A 17,763-nucleotide genomic window follows, 5' to 3' on the forward strand; every position below is an offset into this window, starting at 1 on the left:
GAAGCCGGGTTATGTAAGCTATATATAGAGCTGCCGTAGAATCACCTCTACTCGCTATATATGGACAGGCCATCTTGGTCAGAAAGTGCTATAAGTGAGTGGACTGACACTATAGCTGTCGGCAACAGGCGTTTTCCTCGAGTGCTAATGATTACATCTATACTAACAAGAGCGTATAAAGAAGGTATATTCTTCTTTATACGCTCTTGATACTAAGCTTTGCTGCTGGTCGTTGGTGCACAGCCGCAGCTGTGCCGCACCTTGTCACGGGGCTGCTACTGTCGGCAAGTGGCGCGTGTGAACAAACAGTAGCCACTAGCCAGTGACACACGGCCGGTAGTGATAGTGTGCGTGTTATGTAGGCGGGACGCGTGTGGTTCTGTGATCCGGGCAGCTGTCGAGTAGCCTCCAGCCCGTCATACACCGAGCTACGTGTGTATTTAGTATATACACTTCGGCATCATCGAGTGATCGAGCTTTCCGATGGCCGCCGGCCAAGCAGTGGTACACATCTCATGCGTTGGTTGATCAGCTCTGCCTATATGAGACGCCTGTGTGGCTCTAGGGCCGGGATATATAGAGACTTGGCAGCTGTTGCGATGGGATTTCAACGCTCCGTGTTGCAGGCCACCCGTGCCGATAGCGAGAGATGGTCTAGCCGGCATGTCAGACTTCCCCCACCAGCCATTCAGCCTCCGCTAGTTACCCGGCAGAGCTGTTTTTTATAAGATCTCTCATGGTTGGTAGAAAGCACAGCACGGTTGAGTTGTCAGACAGTATAACATAGTCGATGTGGGGCAAACTTTAGTATTACCATCAATTATCCGCTCATACGTGGGCATACACTGTTTGTGTCGTTATATTGTCTCTAGACTGTTTGTCTCGGTGTTGTCTCTCAATTGTTTATCCGAATGAATAGCTAGGAGAGAGCCAGCTGTTGCTAAAACCCGACAGTGTGCAAGAGTCCCCCATCTAATTGATCAACAACCGCTAATGAACTTATTCTCATGACCAGCGGGCACATGAATCTCCGCGGCCTGCAGGGCTGCAGCTCACACTGTCGATGCATGTATCACTTGCCTCCACCGACTCCGTTGTCTGCAGCGCTGCCGCTAGTTTTAGTCCACTCGCCCAACATTCTACCAAACTATGGTCACGTCATAGCTAACGGAGTGCATCTGCGCTACTGTTGCTGCCTTTTCGGACGCGCACCTATATATCGCGTGCACATTCATTGTGAAGTGCTGAAGTGGTATCGTACGATCTATGGTTGCAGCGTGGCGGCTATATATATATTGACTCTGTCCAGCGCGCTTTGAATCACGCTCGTACCGATTCGTTTACGTTGGCGTCGCATCGCCTCGCACCGCTGAACCGCGTCGCGTCCTCCTTTCTGCCTCTCGTATGTGCGAGGGCCGCGAGATCACGCCAGTGCTGGTCACGGCGCCTGCTGTGAAATCATACGGTTGTTCAGTGAGGGCGATGTCTCTTCCTCTGTGCCGCTGCTCTCTGGCGATACACTCTCTGGTCACACGAAACTGTAGTCACTAGCGTCTCTATACGACTGCTTTCTGGTTGACTATACTCTGCTTGCACTCAACCACAGTCGCTTGCCTCTCTGTACCGCTGTTCCATGTTTGAAGACTGTTTGTACGCAACCACAGTCTCTTGTCTCTCTGTACTGTTGTTCCTTGTTTGAGCACTCTGTTTATATGCAACCACAGTCTCTTTTCTCTCTGTGCCGTGTCTCTAGATCGCTAGGTGTACACTCTCTGGTTGAACGATTTCTTGTTGTACGCGAGCGCGGTATCTCCCCCCACCATGCCTCTCTATGGTTGTCTTGGTTGTATGCAAGCGCCATGGGTTCAATATTAAATACACCGTGTATGAGGCGCGCAGTGCGCGCGTGTGTGTCTAGATCATTAGTGGCTCGAACAGTCTTAAGCGACGCCGATTGAGATGAAACAGAAAAGGAAGGAATAATCTCGTTCCGCGCAGCAGGCTTGTCGACCAAGGCCACCCTTGTTTGTACGGAGATCGCCAGGGAGATGGGGAGAGCCTTGAGCGCGGATCGAGCTTGCTGCTACTGTCAGGCAGTGTTGCACGACTCTCGCGTCAAACAGTCGAGTTTCTTCTTGGATCGCTTGGCACTTCATGCGAAAATTGTCACCAAATATGCTTTGAGAATCTACGGAATATCTATGGCTTATCGCACGGCTGCGGAAAGGTTGCTTCCTTTTATATGTCTGCGTGTGAATGAGAGAGATATGCAGCAAAAGAAAGAGATAAGGGGAAGAGAGCACGTGTGAGGGAACAAGCAAGCGAGAGCATGCGCGCGATAGGGGAGAGAAAGCGGGCGTGAGGCGGAGAGAGAGACCTAGACGGAGAGAGAGCGAGATCGAGCGAGAAAGAGAGTGTGTGAGAGATAGCTGGGGCGAGAGCTAGTCTAGAGCCTATAAGCTATTTGTGCGGTGTAAAAGCGCCCCGTGGCCGCACCATCCGCGTGCTACCGACATTAACATGTGACATGCATGTGTCGTCGCCTTCCACTTATGAGGAATGCTGACTGATCTTGCACACATTGGCCATACTCGTTGCCGACAGGCTAAGCGTGTCATGTCTGTATGTGTTACGGCAGCAGCGGCAGCATCAGCGGCGGCTAGCAGCTAGCAGTATCGCACACAAGGCTTGGCCGCGCCGCACCGGCTGGCATGACATAACGTTCAGGTGGCGATCTTATATGGTGGTTCTTGGTCGCGAGTGGCGCGAGCAGCCTACCGGCCGACGGAGCATGTGTCAGCGCGGGCAGGCTTTCATGTGCCGTGCGTTAATGTACTGGGTGACCGTGGCCGTGTGTTTCTGGGCGTGCAGTGTCTGGGGCGAGACGGCGCGGCGTGTTGGTTTTGTGCTCGCGCCGTGGGAAGTGTGAAACCGTTCCTCGTCTCCACGTCTTCCGACAAATTTGTGATCTAGCGAGCGGGTCGTGCTCAGACTCTCGGCGAGGATTTTAGGAGCGCAATTTCTCGCGCAATTTCTCGTGCAAATTACGCGCGCTGTGGCAGAATGCATGTGTAATTCACACGCGAGAAATTGATTTCAGATATCCGTTTTTCGGACGTGAGCGCGCGTGCACGCGCATTGCGAACGTAACATTAGACGTGGGAATGAGACGCCGAGCGAGAAACGAGAGACTCTTGCCATCTATTGGCAACATCAATAAACCGAACATTTGCACCGTCGATTGCATCCGGTGGCCGCGAGTCCAGTAGCGGGTGACCGATCGTACAACTACCACTACGAGTGAACAACCGGCTGATGGTTTGACTGACGGCCGGTCGAAATAATGGATCGAATCGCAATTCGAGGCCTTGATGAGTTTAAGGATGAGTTTGATGGCGGACATTCGCTGGCTGATGCGGCACTTGTCTGTGTCGCAGGTGCTGCGGTGGCGCTCAGCAATGGCATGTGCGGTCTGACCGACAGTGGATTGAATTCGTCCGCGAGCACATCGGACTCGGAAAATATGAGTGGTGGTGGCAGCATTGGGGTTGACGATGCGTCAGGTCGCCCTGGCGTGGAGGGGTGCGAGTTTGGCGCCACGACGGAGGCGCGTTCAGATGGCGGGGAATGCATAGAGCGAAGCGTTGGTAAAGCTGTGGTGGGCAACAACGTTCAGGATATAGAATGCAGTGATGTTTCACCGGCTGTCACTGCACGTAAACAGGAAGACGTTTGTCACCCAGACTGTGGTGATCTAATAACTACTGTCCTATGCGAAAAGAGAGATGCTTGTGACCTAGACTGTGGTAACGTTGTACCTACTGTGCCATGCGTACATGAAGAGGTTTGTGACCTTGAGTGTGGTAACGTTGTAGCTACTGTCCCACATGAACAGGAAGACGTTCGTGACCTTGAGTGTGGTAACGTTGTAGCTACTGTCCCACATGAACAGGAAGGTGTTCGTGACCTTGAGTGTGGTAACGTTGTAGCTACTGTCTCACGTGAACAGGATGGCGTTCGTGACCTTGATTGTGGCAACGTTGTAGCTACTGTCCCACGTGAACCGGAATGTGTTTGTGACTTTGAGTGTGGTAATGTTGTAGCTACTGTCCCACATGAACAGGAAGGTGTTTGTGACTTTGGGTGTGGTAACGTTGTAGCTACTATCCAACATGAACAGGATGGCGTTCGTGACCTTGAGTGTGGTAAAGTTGTAGCTACTATCTCACATGAACAGGAAGGTGTTCGTGACCTTGAGTGTGGTGACATTGCATGTAGTGTGCCATGCGAAGAGGAAAGAGTTCTTGACCCAGACAGTGTAAACGTTGGGTTTAACGTTCCACGTGAACAGGGTGGCGTTTGTAACCCCGACTGTGGTGACATGGTACCTACTGTCACATGCGAACAACAAGATGTTTGTGATTCAGAGTGTGGCTCTGTTGTCCCTACAGTACACAGCGCACAGGAAGAAGCTGCTCACCTAGCATTAGCTGTTTTACCTGTGAATCACCTTGAACAGGATGAAGTTTCTGAATTGGCAGATAGCGATATTGTAAATACATGCCTACGTGAACAGGAAGGACAGCAGGACAAAGATTGTAACCATGCTGAAGCCAATCTAAAACAGGAAGATTACGATAATGAGGTCTCCAGCATCTCTGCTGACACTGGCCGAGCAGAATATTTTAAAATTCTACAAGATGTAGAGCAAATGATGACCAAGACGAATGTGTATAACCTGGATGAATCAGCCTTGAGCACACAAATTGGGTCAGTAGGTGCTTCTACGGCCACCTTCCATCTCGATGTACAAGTTGCCACAGCCAGTAGTGATGATCCTGACTATATTGAAGAGAGACAGGTCCCCATTGACTGCGTAATTGACCGTGTGACAGGTGCCTGCAAGGATGCTGACCGCCACTGCTTACTGCCCAGTAATGGTGGTGGTAGCAATGAAGCAATGGACCGGGACGAGATTCTACACAGTGCCTGTCACCCGATCCAGATAGAGTGTGGCGTCACGACAGAGGCTGCCCATGTCAATGATGCTATCAAACACGTAGACACGGACTTCCATCGTGATGGTGCTGAAGGGAGGAGCGTACCGGTTTCTGTCACTGAAATGTACGTTGATGAAGATGAAAGGGTAGCAAGTGAAAGCCGATATGAAACACGTTGGCAGCCACTGTCAGTTGGTAGTACTGGCGAACAGAATGAGGTAACCTGTGAGAATGTGGTTGCCGGGGCGAGCGAGATTGCATCCACAGCACAGACACTCAGTACTGAGGTCGCTACTCTTAGTGAAGCTATAGCTATAGACAGCCTCAACGTGTCAAAGACGGAGATTGTGGGAAATGCCCAGCTGGGTGTAATCGGTGATATGGGACGTGGTACCAGTAACCCTGAAGCGCCCATAAGAAACCTAGCAGACAGCTACAATGATTACCGCGGTGACAGCATTGGTGCTGGTGATGGTGATCGGCTGGACTGTGACACAGATGTCAATGATAATGCCGCAGTTAAGGTCGCTTCAGAAGGTTACATGGTCGATAATCTTACGCAAGATTGTCACATCGACAGAGGGAGTCAGCACAGTGCTGTTGAGTTACGAGCCGATGTCGTGTCAGTGAGTCCAGTAGAGATAGCTTACGCAGTCAAGAGGAAGCTAGAGGTGGTAGCAGTTGAAGGCAGGCATCCTTCTAGCCACGACGACGTTGGTGAAATGCCAGTTAATAGGGGACGTGCTTACAGGCAGCTAAGCTTTCGTCGGGAGACTGAGAAGTGCAGGGCATCTGATCACAGTGGTGATGTTGGCAAGAGTAGACGTGACATCACCGACCATGGCGAGCACGATGCAGCGTTAAGTCACTACCCGAGTGCAGATCGACAACAGGAGCTTGCATGCGCACACAAACACTTCATTCGTAACACCGACACTGATAATACCAGCGCTATACCCATCGATCATGTGCAGCCCATCGGTCAAGCACTGGACATCGGAGCAAGCGCTGACCCAGTCATAAGTCAGATAAGGCCGATTTGGCAAGGGTCGGACATCGGTCAGGCATATGGTGACCGCGTCATCACTCCGTCTTCGAATCCCGTCGGTCAAGCGCCGGACGTCGATGGAGCGCAGCGGGTCGGCGGTCAGCGATACCTCACAGTGACCAACCTGAGAAGGCTGGACGCGGCACTCAGCCTGCCGACGTCTGACGCACCAGAGTCAGACTGCAGTCCCAATGAGACGTTCGCATCGGACCTCGACGACTCAAACGACTCCGAGACGTTCTCCAGCGATGTCGCCCGAGACACGGACAGCCTCACCAGCGACGACGAAGAGGAGGTGGATGAGGCGGATGATGAGTTGCACTCTGGTCGAATGATGCCAGCACGTTGCTGGAAGTCGCAGGACAGCGTCATTAGCACGGATAGCATTCGCATGATGCGAGCCATGTCGGCTGACACGGCGTCCGTGCGCTCCCTCGCTGATAGCAACACCGTCTACAGAGTTGTTATTGTAAGTATGCCTCGTCACAGGGCGGGGAGGGTAATCGTTACTGGGTGAGGGAGATGCCATCACCCGGTGGAGGAGGAGGAGGAGGAGGCAGCTCGTCATGGTGTAGGGGGAGGGGTTCGTCATCGTGTAGGGGGAGGGGGTTAGCATCGTGTAGGGGGAGGGGGTTAGCATCGTGTAGGGGGAGGGGGTCGTCATCGTGTATGGAGAGGGGGTAGCATCGTTTAAGTGGAGGGGGTCGTCACCGTGTAAGTGGAGTGGGTTAGCATCGTGTAGGGGGAGGGATCGTCATCGTGCAGGGGGAGGGGGTCGTCATCTTACAGGGGGACTGGGTTGTCCTCGGGAAGATGGAGGGAGTTCGTCACCGGATGAGGTGGAGGGGTATTTTCATGGGCACTCCGAAGAGCTGTCGAGGAAACGTAATTGGAATTTATTAGAACACTGAGCTGTTTGACCAGCTGGCAGGGATGTGGAACGAGCAGAGATTGCGCCCTGCGTTCGCGCGCGCGTCCGCGCGTGGAGGGGCGGGAGTGGGGAAGCGGGGAAGCAATATTAAACACTCCATGCTGAGGACCAATATGTGTCACAGCACACAAAGACACTGATAACATGTGAGTGGTCGCTGTTTACTCGCGCTGGAAGAGCGAACGCAAGATGAGAAGTCTATTATTTCTGGCGTCAGCGTGAGAGATGACTATCAAAATATATTACGCATCCAAAGCTGATGTTGGTGATGTTGCGTCACCTGCTGCAATTGCGTGGCTTCTTGTCTGATATAACCCGCAAATGGTTTATCTCAATGACGTTTAAGAAGCGGTTAAGCGCAGTCTCAGTGAGCAGCTGGAATGGGTAAGTCATCGTGAGCGTGTGCCTGACACAAGTGATGCTTGTATGTTTTGTTTGCGGGAAAATAAAGGGCCACCGATCCCACTCACCTCACGCATTAGCGAGATAGGCTGTCAAGTTTTCCCGAGGAGCATTCAAGTAATCAGAATGCAAGCGGGTTGGAGTACGGGAGTAGGAGCAGTTTTGTAAAGATGTTAGGTCGGGGTTGTACATGTACGCGGTGGATGTTGTGTCCTGTTGCTGTTATTGTAGCTGTACGTGCGGTGGCGCGAACGCAGGGAAATTGTGTTATTTGTGATCAGCGTGGTTACTAGGTATAAGCGTAATGGAAAAGCCTGTCTTGTAGTCGCTATCCGAAATCTTTATTACTCATGCTTTCCATTCACTCGCGTCGTCATATATTAGCATATATACTGTGTACATACAGCGAGGACTGCGCGTGGCAGACCGCTCGGCTCAAGCAGTCTAAACCTGGCTGTTGCATCAACGATGTGTCGAGCACCAGTGTAGTGAGGGAAGGAGCTGAGTGCTGCTGATACGATGCACCTGTTGTATACCGAGAAGCCCTGCTGCTGATCGTGACACATCCTGAGTGCCTGCCCGACTGAGTGACTGCAGGCCGTCACCGTCATGTTTGCATGGTACCGGTGGAGACGCTGAGGAAGCTGTGCGTTAGCGAGTCGCCCTGGCAACCCGTGATGGATGGCTGCCCGGCGGAGTGGCAAGCGCCAGCTGTCCGGCACTGCAATGTCGGGCCAATTACGCACATCGCGCGGATGTAAAGCCACGGTGCGATGGCTGGTGAGATTTCCCCACATCTCTCAGATCGCGGTTGTAAGTGGGGGATTCCGCTCTAACGAGCGTGCGTGGGGCTTCGTGACGAAGCCGGCACGAAGCCCTAATCCTCGCTCGCCGCCAGAAAAAAAAGCAAAGGGGTGAATAAAAAATGGTGGATCATTACGAGTGGGTGTCGCCAGAGCGGCCACGTTCGCCAATTAGAGATAGAGTGCAGGCAGATGGAGACTGCCAGTTTTAGTCTGCTGCTGTGGTGATGATCAGTCTCCATATGGTATATATGGATGAGGATGCGGAGTGCCGCAGCTGCCCGCTTGCTGAGGCGAGAACTGTCTCGTTTTTTTCTCGCGCGCGGTTGCGCTGTCGCTGCGGGCAGACGAGGGGCGTGTGAGGGGATACGCACGCACACGATTCTTCCACGCCGCTGCCTAGAACACGTGTTGAAATTTTTAAACGAACGGCCATGCGGGCGACGACTTTGTTTGCGGGTTTTCGGGAGGCCAATAGCGGTCAGAGGATGCGTGTTGAGAGGACGTGCGTACGTTGATCGGCGTTTTTCTTCTTGTTGTTGTTTTTGTTATTGTGTCTGTAGTAGAGTGTTGTTTGCTTGCTTGTGCGCGTGCCATCGATCGGAATAGAAAGGCAAGAGTGGCGCCGCTCAGTGAAGTCACCCGTGAACAAGTTTGACCGAGGAAGGATGAACCTATGGGATCTCTTCTGGTGGCCGGTAATTCTGTTGCGTGCGGCATTCCCATCGCGTGTGTGTCTGTGGGTCGCGCGGGCATTGTGTGTTCGTTAAACACGAACGCGAGAGAGAGGAGCTAGAGTGGTCGTAAATGTACAGCTGTGTTATATAGATGCAGGAAATCTGCTGATGCGGTGCTCGCTGTATAGAGCTCGTGTAACGCAATTATGGGGCGAGATGATGTGCAGCGCTTCCTTTTGTGAGTGGGCGGGTGAGTGTGCTTTCTACATTAATGCACCACCGACAGCAGATGGTATATTAACTTCACGTATGTATGTACGAAGAGTGTGCCAGAGAGGGGGGTGAGAGAGTGATGATAAGATAGACTGATCGCGAGGAAGAGTGAAGGGAGAGCGTTGTGAAATTAAATAGGTACGAGAAAAGGCGAAGCTAGAAGCAACGAGGAGACCGAGAAGAGAGAGAGAGAGAGAGATGCAGGAGCAGAGCAGCAGAGACGAGAGAGAGAGAGCAGACGAGATGAGAGAGTGAAGACGGAGAGAGAGAGAGAGAGACGAGCAGAGAGAGAAGACGGGCGGAGCACGAGAGGCAGAGACGAGAGAGCAGAGCAATAACAACACAAAATACGAAAATAACACGCTGTTTTAGCGCACTGCCCGCTACGTCCTTCTGTGTTCAGTTTCGCAGCTCCGTAATTCAGAATAAGCCCACCTGCCTTTCTTCGTTGAGACATGATGGGGCGTCACCGAGGTCCGCGCCCCTTGACCCAGTTAACACCTACCGTCTCTCACCAGCCTGTTAATTTTACGTAAATAATGAAATGCCGCGGCCGATGCATTTTCCCAGTCGAAGTGGAACATTTTCGCCATTTTCACTCGGCATGTCGAAGTGATGCGAGTGCGTCATGTTCATTAAACATTGAAGTTTTCTTCAACAATTAAAATAATTTCGAAAATCCGCTAACTGCCGGCTACTCGATTGTTTTAGCCAATGAACGTAGCTGGTCGCTGTGTCGTCTCTTGCAGGCATGCTTTCATGCTTGCGCGCTTACAGCGTCGAACATGGATTATCGAGGCAGGCATCCCTCACAAAATACAGCAACACATGTGTGTGGGCTTACATATAGCTTGTGACGTACGGTGTTTCGGAAGTTCTGGCGATGATATAACCTCGTAATATTCTCAGGCATATTTCTTAAGGTGCCATGGAACATTTTACCAATTTAGTGGATGTCAGTTAGTCACGGATATGTCAGGCAAGTAAGTAGCTAACGGCTATATGTTTTCAGCATACGTTCACCATTTATTTGCCCAACAGGGGTCGATCAGTTGTTCGAAGAAATTGTCGGTGAATATTTATTTGATTGCAGACGTTTCCAGCAGTGCCTTGTTGTTTCACAGCTGCTTGTACGTCACTGCCACGTGCGTCGAGAGCCACAAACTCAACAACAATTTTCATCTCTGCTTATTGTTCGCCTGACAATGCTGTGATTGATCACGGGAGGGGGTGCATGTAAGCAGGAGACAATTTTCTGGACCGCGTGTCCGAAAACACAATCTCCACTTGCACAATTTCATGGGCCATTTCAATTGGGAAGCTCGTTGCATAATCGGACCCCCAACAAGCCCTTTGCAACGTGACTAACATCAAGGAAATTCCAACACGGTCTGGTATATTCCCTTATTTAGCCGCCGCTAGTTCTTATTATAGAACAAGAGTCTTCATTGTTATCTTCTAAAACAGCAGACCATCCGCTGACCGCTGTGAGACGTGCGCGCGGCCTCGAACTTTGGGGCCATTTTTTGGGTTCTCACATGCGGACAGCGCTTCAATACCTTGCAACATCCCGCGCGTCCGCGTGCGCATATCCGCGAACATGCGCGTCTCATCCGCGCAGGCTCAGGAGATCAACAGGCAAAGCTGTTGCCACGACAATCTGTAATTCATGTCTATCTGATAGCATCCAAGATAGTTTAATCTAGTGCCAGGCTTCATGCACTTATAACATGTGATATGCACGTGTTTAATGCACGTGTGTGTTCGTACACGATTGCTTTAAGTTGCTAGAAGCGGAAGCTTAAGTTACTGGCGCTGCCATGTGGTTCAGCTTAAATTTTTCGCCGCAGAAGATTGGTGATTCACTCTAAAATATTTCGCTTAGAGGATTTATCATACTGCTGAGGGTGGCGCAGATGCCGTAGCCTGTCGCGTCGTGGCCGCTGCGGCGCATCTTAATGTGTGGGCTGCTTGTACACGGTGATCGTACTATGGCTGTGCTGCGTGCCATGTGGTGCGCGTGGCATGGGGAGTTGGGGTGGGAATGCCGATGGGCGGGGGTGCGGGGTTGATCTTCTGGCTAGCTGTGGGCTGGCGCTACAATTAGGAAGAGTATTAACTGCGGGAGATGAGAAGGAAGCGGGAAGGAGTACGAAGTGAGAGAGAAGGAGAGCAGGAGATTGTAGTAGTATGTAGTATTGTGGTGAGTGTGAGTGTGAGAGGAGTGTGGGGTGGGGTATGTATCGTAGTGTACTGTATGTATTGTATGTCATGTATCGTATGTATGCTATGTATGCTATGTATGTATAGCTAGTGGTATAGTATGGATGTATGTACTGTGTGTACTGTATGTATGTATGTAGTGTATGGAGTGTGAAGGTGGGTAGTGTGATGTAGGGGGGGTTATGGTATGTGAGGTTGCTTGATGGATGTATGTATGTAATGTATGGTATGGTATGGTAATGTATGTATGATGTATTATCTGTATTGCTATGTATGTATGCATGCATGCATGCATGCATTGCATTGCCATGCATGCCATGCAGTGGTAGGGTGTTAGAGAAAGGAGACCGATCGAAAGGAGAGGGATGGATGGTGAAGTCTTTCTTAAGTGATTAGGCGGGGGAGGAATAGTGATTCGCGTTTGAAGTAGACCAAATACTACTTCTCAGCAAGGACAGCAGTGATGAGCGCGATGAGGTCCTAATCAATTGAACATTGGACGTAGTATACATAGAAACATTCTATATAGGGTTGAACAGTCAAACAAAGATGCCTTAATATAGAGAGTTGACAGTTGCGTGCTAAAAGGTGTGCTGGGTGTTTTGGTGGGTGGCGGCGTAAAGATTGAGTTTGTGCACAAAAGCGCTGCCGCATTTTTAGCTAGCGCTTGGCACATCCTGTCAAGATGGTGAGGCTATTTGCCAGGAGTGTGGGGGGCTGCGTTCCGATCTACGTCCCGTCCGCTATCCGTCCGCTCCGTCCGCCGCGGCGTACGTTGCGTGTCGAGACATTGGCTGGGGACGTACGTCAAGAGCGATAACTTTCAAGTAACCGTTATGACCCACATGTTATCATAATGCATTATAGTTGTTGACTCCTATGGACGAGATAGTTTTGAACCGGTCCTCTAATTTGCGAGCCACGCCAAGTTGACCTACATTCGAGCCACGTGCCACTTTTTAGTGCACGGGGGGCGCGCAGATGAGTCCAAAATAAGGGAGTGGAAGCCCTAAACTCTTTTGGGGTAAGAGGCTGCCGGAATACGTGTAGAGGAGGGATCAGGCTTCTCATGATGACTTCGAGGGGATGTCGCACTGGCGTATGTTTCCATGCAGTGAGCTGTGTGTGGGGGCGGCGGTATTGTGGCGGCCATCTGTTGAGAAGTTCCAAAGGGAGTGGGGAGAGCGCGAGGTGAGTGGCGAAGAGAGTGGGTATTTTCTGGAGAGGGATAGGGCTGGGAGCGTCGCCAGACGCGGGTGGTAGAGAGCATGAGAGGTTCGGGTGCGTTGATTACCGAGGCATTTTCGGCGAGTAGTGTGTGTGTCTGCGGGAAACCAAAGTTATCACACTTTAGAGAAACATAGGATGGGCGGCCATATTGGATTTACAAGATCGGCCACACGTGAAAATTTGTTTATTTTGAATAACATAGACTCCATTAACGACTCGCTAGCAAGACATAATTTTTGTGTCGATAACCAACCATTTCCGATAGGGGTGGAAAACACATAAGTCTTGACACCGTTAGAAAGCCATAGAGGAGGTCCATCTTGATTTAAAGATGGCCGTTCAATGAAATTGGTTTATTTGCTTTAAATAAACTAAAGATCCTTAAATATCGTAGAGGCATAATATTTGGTGTCGTCAACCCAACATTTTATGACCCATAGGTCTCATACCTGAGTGTGGACCTACTGTAGCGACAGAACTTTAGCGGAACATTTACGTAATCCAGATAACATGCTACGTTGCGGCCAAACGTTGGGGGCCAACGGCTGTCTTCAGCTCTTCGCAAACGTTAGGGCCAACGTCGCATCGAACGTCTTTAGTTCTCCAGCGTCGCCAACGTTGGCGCCCAACGTTGGCAGCCAACATTGGGCCAACGCGTGGGCCGACGTGGCCCAACCGTCTGGCGCGGCGCAACGCAGGTCTAGCCAAATCGGTTGAGCCCAAACCGGTCATAGGACTCACCTATTGCTCAACGTCTGGCCGCAAACGATCAGACAAGCCGAACGTTGATCCAACGTCTTCTTTTGCTGCAGTCGTGCCAACGTTGGCCCAACGTTGGCAAGCCAAAACATTGGGCCAACGGCAGTGGAGGCGAACGTGTGCCCAACAGGTCGAAAGACTCATAATATGCCCAACGTTCCGGCCGCGAACGGTCAGACAGCCAAGGCGTTGATCCAATACGATCTGTTTTTGCTCAGCTGCCAACGTTGGGCCCAAGACGTTGCAGCCAACATTGCGCCCAACGGCAGTCAGCCAACGTTGGCCCAACGTCATATTGCCAACGTTGGCCCAACGTCAGACAGACAGTACGTTCGACTGGAATATTTTATTGTTTTTATTTGCGCGATATTCGAAAACCAAAATGGCGATCATTTAGGCGTAGCACCATCTCTCGTCAAGATTTCAGACTTTCAGATCTGAAACATTTATTTTCGCATCAAAACTTATGCATATATATATATCATTATCAAGAGCATATAATGGGAGATATATGCTATATAATGGGAGTTCTCCCATATATACTCTTGCTTTATATATCCCCCTCCCTCTTCTATCACACCCAAGGTGAGCTACAGTGTCATTGACACTTTCATTATTACAAGCAGCTGGAAGTGGCCGGATTTTTAGCTTCATTGTTTGTAATTGTATTGAAGAAACAACACACGCGTAGCAGGCATGTTCGTTGAACGTCACGTTTTCGTTGAAATATAATTACGTAAATTTCAACGTAGCTACAGTACATCTTGTATACATGCAGCATGCTTAGTCAACTTGAAGCGATCGCAAAGAAATCTTGAGAGACCTTCATGCTTGTACGTAAACTAATGTAGTTTAATTCAAGTATTTTTTCCAATCTCTTGAAGAGCATTTACGATAATATTATTCTTAGCGGTGACGTAGCGAAACTAACTTTCCTGCTGAAGATTCTCATCGTACGACATTGTGTAGATCTGAGCTTGACATCCCCATTATACACCCCCATTAGACGGATGAGCGAGCAATTTTAATGCATTCGTTTGCCCTCCCGTGTCCGGGCATGACCTATAAGCAGCGTCACATGTCCCCGCAGCGACGTCTCTTGCAAGCGTGCGCTGGCGTGTAACGAATGCGTGGTCAGCATGGTGGCGGTGGCGGGATGGCTTGCCTGGCTAGCAGGCCAGCCGTTGTTGGAGCGGGCTTGAGAGGAGGGAATGCTGCGAAGGTGCATGGCGCCAACCGCTCATGCAGCCAACCGCGCGTAAAAACGAAACTCTGCTGCCAGCGGCAGCAGCAGCAGCAGCAACAACAACAACAACAACAACAACAACAACAACAACAACAGCAGCAACAGCAGCAGCAGCAGCAGCAGCAGCAACAACAACAACAACAACAACAACAACAACAACAACAACACTAACAACAGCAGCAGCAACCGCAACAACAGTGGAAATAGCTCAGCAGTGGCGGCAGCAGCAGTTACAGCCATAACAGCAGTAACAGCAGCAACAGCCGTAACATCAGTAGCTGTGGCGCGTGCCTCTCTCATCCTTACTGAACCTATCTGAAGGCTGTGTGTGTGTGTGTGTGTGTGTGTGTGTGTTAATTGTGTGACGGTCGCCCTGCCTGCGTGCTAGTTGAGTGTGTGTGGGGAGGGGGTGCTCCAATGTATATAAAAGCGCGCATTCAGACAGCTTGATTGCGATTTTACGACGTAATGTATTTCTTTCTTGTGTGTTTTTCCCGCCGCCGATAAAATTTCTCGAATGCATCATGCAAGCCGAGATGGAGAAGGGGTTTATGAACCGGAAATTTTGCCTATGGAAATCCCGGATCATGATTAGTGGTATGCAGTGAGTGGTGGCAAGCCACTCGCAAGGAATAGCCGGCTTCTCAGCAGGCGTAATATATATCATGTGGGGCATCGTAGATGGCAATCTAGCTGGAATATGCAAATATTTAGTTTGATCCCCGAAGAGTTTTATGTTTATGTCCCGGCACCTTTATGCAGTGGATTTTATGCTCCATATGGCATGTGATTTCTTTAACATACGATTTTTTATGCTAAATAGAAACTCACGTGTTTGCACTTCTCTGACATCGTAACTGTTTACTTACAGACCCTTAAGCAGAACACGGAGGTGAAAGATGAAGATGAATCGGTAAAGAAGGAGTCATGCAGCACACAGACCTCAGGTCGCAGCTATGCAGCCGTGAGTATACACAAATCGTAAACCACGCGGTCGGTTAGATACAAATATGTAGCCCTGAAAACAGTATAGGGCCTAGCTATTCTGTTTGGGCAACAATGTGGTATCTCATAGCCGGTATGCGTGTGATAGTGCTTGCGCGTGTGCGTCCGTGCGTGCGTGCGCCCGTGCGTGCGTCAGTGTATGTGTGCGTCAGTGTGTGTGTGTGTGTGCGTGTGTGTGTGCGTGTGCGTGTGCTAGTAGAGGCTGCTTGTAATGGCTTCGTCTTTCATATAGTTTTAGATGACTAGTGTTTGTCTGACTGTTATTGTGTTCTCGGCGGATGGGTGATAGTATAGTATATCATGGGCCAAGGGAGATGTGAGAGCGGCGAATATATGTAAACGACTTTACCGCTGTGTCTGACTACTATATATGGTCACAACACATTTTCACCGTCTTTTCTGCACCAGGGGGCAACACTGTTGCTGTGTCGCAGCAGATACGGGTTTTCACGAATTAATTCGAATGTCTGCAGTCTAGAAATTCTGATGCGTGTATCGGGACCCTCGGGCATCGACGACTCTGTGTTAAACTTGCTCGTTTAATTGTCAGAGAGATTTATGTTATGTCCGTTATGCTTGGTTCTCACGCAGCGGACGTGTTTCTTAAACGCTGCGAAATGCTACAAATTTTACGTTGTTAGCCTCGAGGGAGACGTCGCTATTCATACGTACTACATTCATTCGTCGTTTTAGCAGCAGCGCATGCACGCACCAGCACTGGTCACTGATCAAGATGAGTATACAGTTTCATTTGCAGCAACAACTCACCCTGCCAGGCAGATCTCTCTTTGTGGGAGAACATGCGGGCGAAACGCTGCCTTGGGTGTGCAGGGTACATCTGGCATGGACAGAAAATATTCCAGCCGATATCTGATATTTGTGACAAGAGTGGATTGCTGTCCCACGGGACAGCTTTGGGAATCGCCGCTGAGTGATGTTAAATAGACAAAGGATGCTCGCACGTGGGTGCACAAAGACTCACGACAACAGCAAAAAAAGCTATTCAAAGAGAAAAAAAAGAGAGATTTAGACGTCAGAAGTTGTGTGGGCAGCAGAATTATATGCGTGTGCTTTGTTCTAACTAGGGATTTCATTGCTTAAAGATCAGATTAGATGGGCAAGTGCGGTTTTCTCTAATGCATGGGCTAGGTAATAGCTGTGTCTGTCCTGAATATGTAAATACTGATATATAGTATATAGGTATATAGAAGTCGTGCATCGAGATTGATTAACAATGGTTCTGATGTCACTGAATATCACAATGAAGTGAATGGCACTGTGGTGACTCTGTATCTCATTCAGCACGCCTGCGAGGCTGCCATGCGCATGAACCTACAGCTACGTCACCATGGTGCTAGGCACATGTAAGCTACCAGCTACATCACCATGATGCTAGCAATGTAACCTACCAGCTACGTCGCCATGATTGCTAGGCACATGTAAGATACCACTACGTCACCATGATGCTAGGCACATGTAAGCTACCAGCTACGTCGCCATGATGCTAGGCACATGTAAGCTACCAGCTAGTCGCCATTGATGCTAGGCACATGTAAGCTACAGCTACGTCACCATGATACTAGGCACATGTAACCTACCAGCTACGTCACCATGATACTAGGCACATGTAACCTACAGCTACGTCGCCATGATCTAGGCACATGTAAGCTACCAGCTACGTCTCACCATGATGGTAGCACATGTAACCAGGGTTCTCAAGCATTTTCATTTAGCATGGCGGCTGCTTTTACGGGCCTAGTTTTAGCATTTTTTAGCTAATTTTAGCATGAGCGGTTATGATATTAGAGTGGGGTGCATTTTAGGATGGCGGGCTCGACGATAGCCTGCATATGCGGGCCGCCAGGCTATAAGTGCTCTTGGAGAACCCTGGTAACCTACCAGCTACCGTCACCATGTGCTAGGCACATGTAACCTACCAGCTACGTCACCATGATGTACTAGGCACATGTAAATACCAGCTACGTCACCATGATACTAGGCACAATGTAACTACCATGCCAGCGCTACGTCACCATGATTGCTAGGCACGATGTATTAACCTACCAGCTACGTCACCATATGCTAAGGACAATGTATAACTACCAGCCTACGTCACCATGATGTAGGACATGTAACCTACGGCTAAACGGTCGCTCATGGTGCTAG

General features: G+C 50.0%; 1 protein-coding gene across 1 annotated transcript in view; it reads left to right on the plus strand.

Moving 5' to 3' along the window:
- The first annotated feature begins 3,054 nt into the window (after positions 1–3,054).
- Positions 3,055–17,763, plus strand: part of LOC106809520 — a 34,997-nt gene continuing 20,288 nt past the window's right edge. The window contains exons 1-2 of the mRNA XM_014812618.1: positions 3,055–6,517; positions 15,464–15,556. Of these exons, the coding sequence (XP_014668104.1) occupies positions 3,344–6,517; positions 15,464–15,556 (3,267 nt within the window). The 5' untranslated portion in view covers positions 3,055–3,343. The remainder of the gene's footprint in view (positions 6,518–15,463; positions 15,557–17,763) is intronic.

The sequence above is a fragment of the Priapulus caudatus genome, unplaced genomic scaffold (genome assembly GCF_000485595.1).
Source record: "Priapulus caudatus unplaced genomic scaffold, Priapulus_caudatus-5.0.1 Scaffold15, whole genome shotgun sequence".
NCBI lineage: Eukaryota > Metazoa > Priapulida > Priapulimorpha > Priapulimorphida > Priapulidae > Priapulus > Priapulus caudatus.